At 44.8% G+C, this 10758-nt stretch overlaps 1 protein-coding gene across 1 annotated transcript; it reads right to left on the bottom strand.

Moving 5' to 3' along the window:
• Positions 1–2167: 2167 nt before the first annotated feature.
• Positions 2168–7927, bottom strand: LOC100835516 (inactive TPR repeat-containing thioredoxin TTL3). Its single transcript, XM_003565547.3, has 7 exons — positions 7122–7927; positions 6343–6538; positions 6070–6254; positions 4561–4894; positions 4264–4468; positions 2408–2514; positions 2168–2320 (listed from the first exon to the last, which is right to left on the bottom strand). The coding sequence occupies exons 1-7, from the start codon at positions 7925–7927 to the stop codon at positions 2168–2170; spliced, it is 1986 nt and encodes a 661-aa protein (XP_003565595.1).
• Positions 7928–10758: the final 2831 nt, after the last annotated feature.

The raw sequence follows: 10758 nt of genomic DNA, 5'->3' as shown, positions 1-10758 counted from the left end.
AAGAAAAGGTACAAGTTTGTTTAGGGAAGAACAGATACAAGTTGTGCATGCAGTTACATGATCACTGCTTTTAGTATAAATAAAATACACAATTGTTATACTATTATCAATTATCTTGGATCATGTTATCTATCCTAAATTCCTAATGTTAATGATTTCTGTCAAAAAAAATTGGCGAAAACAATATGGATCTATTATAAAGGTTCACTAGAGAAGTACTAGCTCCGTTCCTAAATACTTGTCGATGTTACAAAACATCTCAAACATAATATAAATTACATCAAAATTTCTGAACCACCAGACGACCTCTACCGTTGCCAGAACGAGCCGATGATGTGCCGTTGCGGCACTGTCGCCGCACCGCACCTCTACCCGATATGGCCTGCCCTTGTCGATGACAGCAGGGAAGTCATCGTGCAATTGCCACTAAGGAGCAATGCCGGAGCCGCAATCGTGGTTGCCAAACCCTTAAATTGATTTGAAGAACCGGAGACTTGATCTTGCCAGCACGCACGAACGCATGACAGTATTTCGACAAGAATTATGAAACGTAGAAATACAAGCGTACGGGTGTGCCGTGGCAATTTCGAACTCCCTGACAGCAGGCGTCGGCGTCTTTCAGGGCAAGAACCGATCGCGCAAACTCCCTGACAGCAGCCTGCAACCCCACGGCAACATCATTGTCTGTTTTCTCTCGCATATTCGGCCTCAGGGATTTTGCTCCCCCGAGAAAACGCAAACGAACAATAGTGCATGCCCGGATACTGTATACTTGTATTGCATCACCTTCAGACTTGAGTAGTCTGGATGCCTTCTCAATAGCAATCGTTCCAGATGAGCAAAACTGCAAAAGGGATTGGACCGTGACAGCTACTATTCGATCTCCGGCGATGGTGAAAGCAAAGAGCACGACATGACTTGGGGAACTTAATTTACAGTCTGTTCTTCTTCTGTGTCACAAGCAAGGGACCCAATCGACGGCGAGCCTTCTCTGGCACGCAACCGATGAATCGAGGAGCGCCTGATGGAAGGAAAAACAAGTTTCTGTAGAACAAACAAGAATTATTTGTGGAGGAGGCGGAGACCTGATACTGAAGAGTAGTTGATTAGATGCGGATGCCTACTAGGATCAGTCGGCATCAGACACAAAGGCCTGAAGAATACTGAGGAAATCATGACGCATGTACTAAGATAGGGTGAAAGAGACGTGATAAACCGCAAGGTGAGCACTTTTTCCTAAAGATATACTGTGCTTATCGTGTTTCCAGAAAACCCTTGCAAATTCACACGAGGAGATATTATGCGCAGCCGTAATAAAGTTTTGGCGCAGAGTTTCACGTTTCCGTGGCCTGCGCCTAGGAGTGCAACATGGTGACCCTCAGGGTATCCTTTGACCCTCCGTAGTTCAAATAAATGAACTAGATTTGCAAAAATTGTGTCATTTTGAAATTTTAATTCATTTGGTTGAACTAAGTAGAGTCAAAAGGTATTCTGAGAGTCACAATTTTGCACCTCTGGCTGCGGCCGAAGGGTCAAATATTAGCCCGGTCACGTGCGACGGCCCAAACAATTAGCACCGGAAGGCCCTGGGCGAATAGACGGGCTGTTAGCTAGTCTGGGCTTAACACATCGTGCGTTACGAGATTGCGAGGCCTCCTCCACAAGGCCCAATTGCAAGGGATCGATTGGCAGGCCTCCTCCGCCGGCCGCGGCTGGGATGGGCCAAGGAGGATTGAATTCACGCGGCCCCGCAAAGAAACCGTCGCGGCCGACACGGTGAATCATTCACCGAACCGAACCGAACCGCACCGGGGCTCGACGTGAACGTGTCAGCCTCGCGGAACGCCTCGTCCGCACTCTGACGCGCACACAGAACAACTTAGGAAACGGTCAACACACATACACTGATACACGGGGACGATCCAATGCGAGCTGCGAAGCCATATAACGAAAAGTTGTTCGGAATTTATAAGGAGCGAAGTTCGCTCTTGAAATGAAGAGAATCAAAACAGAGTCGGTAACCAACAGACGGGGGGAAAAGGGGTGGGAAAATGGAAATGGCGTCGGGTGGAAAAAAAAAGAGCTGAGTTCCGGACCTCCAGTACGGTTTAGCCCATGGCTTTGCTCGAGGGAAGCAGGAGGCGCGAGGAAACACAAGTCATGTGTTTCATGTCCCGTAATGCCTCACTGAACACTCCAGCAGCTGTTGGCTGGGGCAAATCATCTCCTTCACTCTCGTACCATTTTTGTAGATCTTGAATGTTGGAAGTGTCCTCACATTCTCTGCGCGCGCAACAGCAGGGCTCTCGGTTACATCCACCTATGTGAAAGAACAGAGCAACATGTCAGTAACATGCCAGAGCTAGGAAAGATGAGAAGGATGAACCCGTGAACTCAGATTAGTTACCTTGAGGAAATTAACAGAAGGGTATTTGGTACGCAGTGCGTTCACAAACGGGGAAATCTTGCAGCATCGCTGATTCGAAGGTGTCATGAAATAGACGACGGAGACACCTATGGATTTGAAACCATCCAATGAGAATGCATCAGACAAAAAAGCTACTGTAAGTGCTTTCATCATTTCCAGAAGGTAGGGTAAAAGACGAAAGAGTGACCAAATTATGTACTTCCAACTAGCATCAGTACAGAACTCCTTAAAACAAATGTCTCTTGAAGTTCTGTTTCCAGGGCAAAAAACAGTAACTGGTACTGCCAACTCTTGGCACAACCTCATGCCTATCAGCATATCAACAAAAGTAAAGATAACAGTACAAACGTGGTACGATAAACTGTAGCTCATCTGCAAGTGAACATCATGAACTGCAGGCGCAAATACTAGCAGAAGGAGCACATTTCGAGATGTAAAGTTAATCAAAATGATAAAATGGGATTCTCAAATCTTGAGGAGCTGCAACTATAAGAGAGAATGATAGTATGTGTTTGCCAAAATAGAGCAAAACAAAGGGGTGGCACTGTAGGAGATAAGTCCATGTTACAACTCTGAACATGATGACATATTATGTTTGAGGCTTAAACTTTGAATTGAAAAAAGTCTAGAAATTTGAAAATACAGAAAATCATAAATGTTGTCTTTAGCCTACTGTTAAAATTTCAGCGCATTTCGACTAAGTATTGAGAACAAAATGTGGAAGTCAACTCGATTAAAATCCGCCCCACATGCGAAAACCATCTTTGGGTACGTCGGAATTTAAATAGTTCAGAGTTGTAACATGACTTATCTCCTACTAGTACAGTGCATTGGTGCCAACTACGAGGGACACCGGTTTTTCCACAAATATGTACTACCTCCAAAGGATGAGCTGAATTAATGTGGTGAGGACGAAACACAAGAGTAAGCTCTGATGTTGCTGTCATGTCAATCATATATGTTCTGTCAAGGCACTGAATACTGAATGTATGGGATAATGAATTTTCTTTTATGATTGTATGGGTAGGATGTGCGTATACAAATGTATGTGTGTGTTTGTGAGCGTTCACGTTTGTATTGTGTTTTTAAAAAAAAAGAGGTAATGGTGCTTACCAAAATCTGAGATGAGGTATATGGCACAACGGTGCGGTGCAGGATATAATAAGTTCAGGACGGGATACACATGGATACAAAATGGGATACGGTTATCTCCTTTTCCCGAACTAAAATAAATCGAAAACTGCTGGGATTCCTATTGGGCCTGATTGTTGCCACTTGATCGGCAGCTATCGGCAGCCCATCACAAGGCCTATTCGATCGATTGGTCTGACTCTGACCAAGCTAAAACCCTCACGTACGCATCGCGCCGTCTCTCCCGGTGGTTGCCACATCGTAAATCTCTCGCCTCTCGGTGCATCGCCAACGCCGCCAAGATCTCCACGCCGTCGGCTGCCGGCAACACCTTGCTGGTCGCTGCTCCATCCAAGTATTCGTCTATCTTCAGTCTCTCATCCACTTAATATTGTTTACCTGGTGTTTATTTTTATGTATTTGTATGTATACTCATCGTATCTTCGTAAGTCATGAGTCTATTTTTAGAGAGTGATGTTTTCCGTATTCCCGTATTAGTAATTTAGTACCGCCGTATCATGTATTCCCTCCGTTTCATATTAAGTGACTCAAATTTATCCAAATATGCATGTATCTATGACTAAAAGGCGTCTAAATACATATAATAAAAAGTCACTTAATGTGAGACGGAGTGAGCAGTAGTAACATAGGCCAAAATAGAATGAATCAACATTTTCTAAAGGATATGAATTAATATGACAAACCTGGCAAAGAAGTAGCCGTTTGGAATTGTTCCATTCCTGTAATTGCTTTAACCTCTCCTCCAAACTTCAAGTTAGATATCTCCTCACCCCGATATGACTTGAGAGCATCCTGAGCATGGAAATAGGCCTGAGTCACCTCGGTGTCACCTGGGAGCGCCTTTCTGAGAATCTCATAATCCTTCGCACATTCAGCCCATCGCTCCATCTAACCACGAAATGAGCAATAATGCAACATATTCTGAGTTTTCAAACTCTAAATAGGGGATATTAAGCTGTAACAAATAAATAATATGATACCTTTCCATAGGAAACTGCCCGCCTGAGCAGAGCCTTGGTATAGTTGGGTTGAATCTTTAGTGTTTCATTGCAGTCCGCAATGCACTTCTCCCACTGCTCTTGCTTGAACCGGCAAGCTGCCCTATTGGAATGCAGGACTGGATTTACAGGGTCATACTTGAGCCCTTCGCCAAAAGCTAAACAAGCTGCTGAAAATTGTCCAGACCTGAAGAGTTCATTCCCTAGATATCGTGCTCTTGCAACAGCTTTCACATTGTTATGCATTGCTATAACTTCAGCATTTTTTGGATCCATTTCCTTGGCTTTATCAATTGAAGAGACAGCACGATCAAACCTGCAGAATGTTGACTGCTGTCAAGTCATGCAATAACACAGGTACAACAGGTAACCTAACAAATGTATCGGAAAACTGCATCTTTTGGAATTCCTATCATTAACCTGTATTTTTCTACTAAATTGTATCAGAAAACACATAAAACAGGAATCAGTTAGGCTAGCAGCATTTCTGACAGTGGGTCCCACCCGTCGGCCTCAGCAGCATCAAAAGGCTCGGGGTTTGCGGTATAGTCTGGTTCTTTGCCGGTCCGGTGCGGTTTGGCCCCAGCCTTAGACATGTGGTGCTGATAAAATTTTAGGGAGGCAACTATCATATTGTACATAGCAGGGATTACAAGTACATGAGAAATGACAAGGATAGGGTCATTGTGTGCTGCAAAGCAAGTTAGCAACGTGGTTTTTACATAGTTTCTACAAAGATCAAGAACCACACTGGACCGGTAAAGAACCAGACAAACGGCAAAACCAAAGCATTTGATGCCGCTAAGGCTGATAGGTGGGTCTCACTGTCAGAAATGTTGTTAGCTGAGTTGATTCCCAGATTATGAGTTTTCTAACAGTGTAATACTCGCTGCGATCCATAGACACTTATTATGGATCAGAAGGATTATAAAATATGGGTTAAGTGATAAGAATTCTAAAATGTGTAGTTTTGTGACATAGTTCGTGAAAAAATAGAGGTTTCTTGGTATTTACCAAATTTTTTTTAATAAAATTGCTATATGAAAACCATCTTTACGGTGCAAACTGTGAAAATTCCATTGAAAAAAAATAAAAAAATTCTCAAAAAAAAACATACGTTAGAGTAGTGATGTTTTATATATGTGTAAGATTTCAAACCCAACGTCACTTGCGTTTGGTAGCAACGGAAAAAAAACAAATTCAGCATGACTAGTGGGCCTTCAGTGTTTGACACTATTCATTGTATATTTTTCTTTTTAATTTCATCCAAATGTATTTGATTTTCAACTTGAAATTTTGCACATTTGTAGAGCACCACACCTCCAACATATGACATTTTTATTGGAAATTTTTAAAACTTTTATACATAATTTTTATGAAGTTTGCACAGTTTGCACCAAACGAAGGTTTTCACGGGATACGCGGACATCCAGCTATGCTCACATGCTCTAATATGTGCTACAGTACTATAATAGGTAGCCGTTAAATTACCTTCCCAATGCCATGTCAACTTGAGCATGCGCGTAATCGAGGTATGCGTTAGCGAGGAACCCACAAAATTTGGTGTCTGAGGTGCATGAAGATGAACAATTCAACTTGGAAGCACTATCGATGGCCATATCAGCCTCATTGAGCAGATTGAGCCGGAGAAGAGCTTCTGCTCTTGAAGCAAAGAGCTGCAAGTGGTGAATGACATAAATATATGTTCTTTAATCAAGACACATGGCTAGTCCATATCGGATTAGATGAAGGGCATAGCCGAACCAGAGCAGAGGAGTCAGCTCCCGCCGCAATAGCGGCATCACATTCTCTCAGCACACTCTTCCAGTCCCCAACCTTCCGTGAATCAAGACATCTTCCTAGGTGCTTTTCCACTGTTTGTAATTTGAGTAACTCTAGGAGATCAGGCTGTTGGGTTGCCAGGGAAAGGTTCTTCTGAGCATCCTCAATGTGTCCCAACCTGCAATCCGGTAAAATCAGATGAATACCTTGCACAAATGGAGAACTCAATAATCACTTAATCTAGCACCAATGATGAATGTAGGCCGTAACTAGCGGTGACCAATTTAATAACCATAGCAAAAACGAGCACATCGTGTGTGTTTGTTACCATTTATGTTTTTTTATACCAAATTCAGCTATTTTGTTTCTCCAATAGCTGGAGAGCAGATATTTTCATACCGAGGGAAATGCAGATGCACATAAAGAAGTGCCCATGTTCAGATCAATGGGGTGTCCATATAGATGCCTAGCATTCCAAAATAAGGTAAGAAAAACTTGCGCCCAATCCTCTTCCATTGACAACCAATAATGAACCACTCCCTGCCCATGTCTGCTTTCTAAGCTCTACTAAAAATAGCAAATTTGGGTCCATAATTATTGCTACATGGTTGGGGGAAAGAGCGAATGATCTAGCATGATTCAAAAGAATTTGCTTACGCCAACAAAGCGCCAATAGGTAAATTAAGCAAAACATTTTGGGGGTAAATCCACTGATCCGAGAACCGATATTTATGCTACATACATCCAACCAATTCATTCACCTTATATGCAGGGAGACGAGTTTCTGGTGCGCGCGCCCGTATGATGGATCGATGCGCACAGCCTCCTCACACTCCTTGATAGCCTCGCCAAAGCGGCGAAGCCCAGTGAGTGCGGCAGCCCGGTTGGCCCGACATGCTGCATTGTCCGGGCACATGGCGAGCGCGCGGTCGTACAGCCTGAGCGCCTCCTCAAAATACCCCTTCTTGTACTGTTCGTTCCCGATCCTCTTCAGCTCCTCTAGGTCAGTGCTGGACATGGCCCATCTGACCTGCACGTCCCCCTTGACGGGTATGCCGCCGCGGTTGCGCGAGCGCATGATGCTTCCATGGCCGTACTTTGCGGTACCGGAACCGAGCACGCTGTGGCGGATTGAATGGGGCGGAGCCAAGGAAGGTCGCGGCTTGCCGAATCGGCCGGCGGGGCAGATGTTCCCTGTCGGGAGCGCCTTGGTGAGCGGTGAGGTGGCGGAGCTGGAGTAGGAGCTAGGTTCGGAGCCAGTCCGACGGAGGCCTAGGCGTCCCCCTTGGGGAGTCCCTTCGGAAGGGAGCGGGATTCCCCCAGAGTGGCTCCTCCTAGGGGTGAAGCCAGCGGACGCGAGCACGAAGGCAGACGCCCTGGAGATCGAGCCAGAGGACCCTAAGGAGGAGCTCGGGGTAAGGTGCTTGGAGGAGGGCGGGAGCGGGGAGACGGGCGAGAGCCTCCCCGGCGGGAGCGTATCTGGCTTGTCATTGGAGGAGAGGAGCACAGCGGCGGCGAAGGCGTCGGACAACGTTTTCGGCATCAGCGCCGACGGCCTATTCGACATTCCGTTGAGCACCTGGATCTCGGATCCGCGAGGCAGGGTTTATGCTGCATGGAACGGCGCCTCGAGGGGAGGCGGCGGCGGCGGAGGCGAGATGGAGATGGAAATGGGGATCTCGTGAATGAGGAAAGGGATATTAAAGGTGGGCGGGCGAGGGGGAGGGGGGTTGAGTGGGAGGGTAGATTTGGAGGGGGGGGGCAAGCTAGTGCCTTGGACTACTAGCGTGCTAGTGCCGATTGAGTGTGCAGTAAACACAGAGCGTCATAGTGTAGCATCAGCCCACCGCAGGAGAGTAAAAGAAGAACGAGGCAAGCACCCGCCGAGACGAGCCGTTCTCGCCCATGGTTTAGTAGCATTAATTTTCCAGGGAATTCTTGCAGACTTCAGGAAACGAACAGCAAGGACGGCTTGCCGAATGCCTGAATCACCCGTGTCACGATCCGGCGTGGCATCCTAGTGTGTGTGATTGAAGAACCAACGGTGCAACTCTGTGCGTTTCCCTCTGGCCACAACCCTTCGTTTCTAGCTGCATATGTGATGCTAATTTAATTCCATTACTCCATTATGAACTCAATGACAATGGGAAAAATAATTCTTTGCACAAAAAAAAGAAACTTATGACCTTACAGATGGTGCTCTCCTAGGATGCAATCCTTCAAGACGAGCACCACTTTTATCAGGAGTTTCTTTTGAATTGTATAAGCATGTCTACCGACTTTTTGAGCGAGGCGACAAAAAGTCAAATAGCTTGAGACTCCACGAAAAGTTGATACAAAAAACACGACTAGAAACAACAATACATCACATGAGACCGCGTGAACATGTTGATTAGTATGGAACAATCTCGATCAACAAAGAACTAGAGAGGTCGAGTGGTTGAAACGAAATCAGAAGTCCATTTCAATGTTATTTTTTAATCACACAATGAATATTAGTATGCTGGAAGAATAGGGAGGGAGGTTAAATGTTTAGGCATGGGATCACTTTCACCTTCCGGGCATCTTCTCTGGAATTTACAACATGTGTTTTCGTCATCTTCTTCGTTCCGTTTCTAATTAAGTAGAACCATGAGAGGAGCAAGGGTCAAGGCTATGCTTCGGGCTTGCTGAGCTTGAACTAGAGGATGTGCATAAGCCTTTTATTCTAGTCGAGGGCTGCAATTGTAGCTGCCTCGAACCTTTCCATCCATGACGGTTTCTTTACCATCAACTGATTTCAGAAACTTTATTTAAAATAGATATAGAAACTCATAATTATGTATGTCGTCCTTTTTTTCAAAACATAGGCATGTACATTCAATATATTGCCTTGTCTTTCCTTTCCTCGGATGATTTCTTTATATGTCTGCAACCACATTTAGTGTGAACAATGATGTTGTTTAGCATCCTAAAACCCTCAAGTGTGTTATCAGTCTCTACATCAGAAAAATACCATTCTGCTAAGAGTTACAAAGTCTCGCATGGTAGTTTTTTTTACCAACTTCTAGGTGACACCAAGCAACATCCCATAGGCAGGGATCAAATGTAATCCATGCATGATATTGGTTGGGGCCAAGCCTAAGATGGTAACAAATCAGTAGTGACACAAAAGAAAGTTCTTTTTGGTTTAGGGGCTCGTGTAAGAAAAATTACTGTGTTAAACACTTAGAAAGAAAACAAAATTAACACATTCAGGTTATTCTTTTTGGTTTACGCAAACAACATGATGTGGGCATGAGTGTCATCATAAGTCAGATAGACGATGATGCCAAAATAAGGCAGACTTTGGATGAACGCCAAGGTTGACACCCTAATGTCGTGGTGTCAATATCAGTGTCCTCCCTCTCCTCGACCACAAGATGTCATAGTCCTTGGAGTGTGGTGCCACTTGTGGCTGAGTGCCATCATTGCCTACCTCAGGATCTGGACGAGAGAGAAAGAGAGGCAGAACAGCAACATTACAAAGAGGATCTCCTCCTCCTCCCTCCTTGATGTAGATCTTGTGACCCCATTATGCCTTGGAAAGGAGAAGTGCAAGGAAAGAAGCAAGCAACGCACAAAGAGGGTGAAGGCGGTGGTGGCACTGGAGTGGGAGAGGATGAGAATGCTAGGAGGGGCATGGTGTCTCCGGAGAAAGTGAGGAGGGTACGACATATCATAGGCTAGAGAATTCAGCCACCGCAGGGACTTAAACATATGGTTCGGTGACGAAATTGGACCAAAATATCACCGTTCACCAACGGGCTGTAGAAAAAACTGTTGTATACATGATTTCCTTAACAACTTAGATGTGATGTGATATTTGTTCTCACATTTGTGGTTATAGAAAAAAAACCGTAATGAGCTCCTCATCATATAGGGGTATTAAAGAAAACATGTGTCCGATGTGTCTATTTTGAAACAGCCGCTTGTAACGGGACACATCACCTGCGATTTTGGCTCAGTCATCCATGCTAAAATGGTTTTGTGCTTGTCTAATCCATAGCAGTAAGGACTCCACTCCATAGCCCCTTTGGGTTGGGCACTGGCCATGACAAACATGCTGAGAAATGCCACTTTGTGCGAACACTGTTTGAAAGTTCTCACCCTTCCTTGAAGCGGACATGCAAAGACCGATGATATTAGAATTGATCAAAGGGAAGAGATTTTTGTGGTAACAAGGTAATACATGGTTACCTCCGGTGCCACTCATAGAATGGCGACTAGGGTCTCTATCACGCTAAAGATGTGTTTTTCACTTTATAATGTACTGCATGATTTGAAGAAGCATGATCATCAGACCCAAATGAGTCACGTATCTAAATACTAAAAATCTTGATGCACTATTGTTCGCAGTGCGGGGTGCTAAAACCCCTG

Source organism: Brachypodium distachyon, chromosome 2 (assembly GCF_000005505.3).
Source record: "Brachypodium distachyon strain Bd21 chromosome 2, Brachypodium_distachyon_v3.0, whole genome shotgun sequence".
NCBI lineage: Eukaryota > Viridiplantae > Streptophyta > Magnoliopsida > Poales > Poaceae > Brachypodium > Brachypodium distachyon.
The sequence above is the reverse complement of the archived record's forward strand: the minus strand, read 5'-3'. Positions and strand labels throughout refer to the sequence as shown.

Coding starts and splice junctions, on each gene's coding strand:
- LOC100835516 (XM_003565547.3), bottom strand. CDS start 7,927: ATGTCGAATAGGCCGTCGGCGCTGATGCCGAAAACGTTGTCCGACGCC. Junction 4,469..4,560: donor GGGCAGTTTCCTATGGAAAG/GTATCATATTAT, acceptor TTTCGTGGTTAG/ATGGAGCGATGGGCTGAATG. Junction 2,515..4,263: donor AACGGCTACTTCTTTGCCAG/GTTTGTCATATT, acceptor TCAAATCCATAG/GTGTCTCCGTCGTCTATTTC.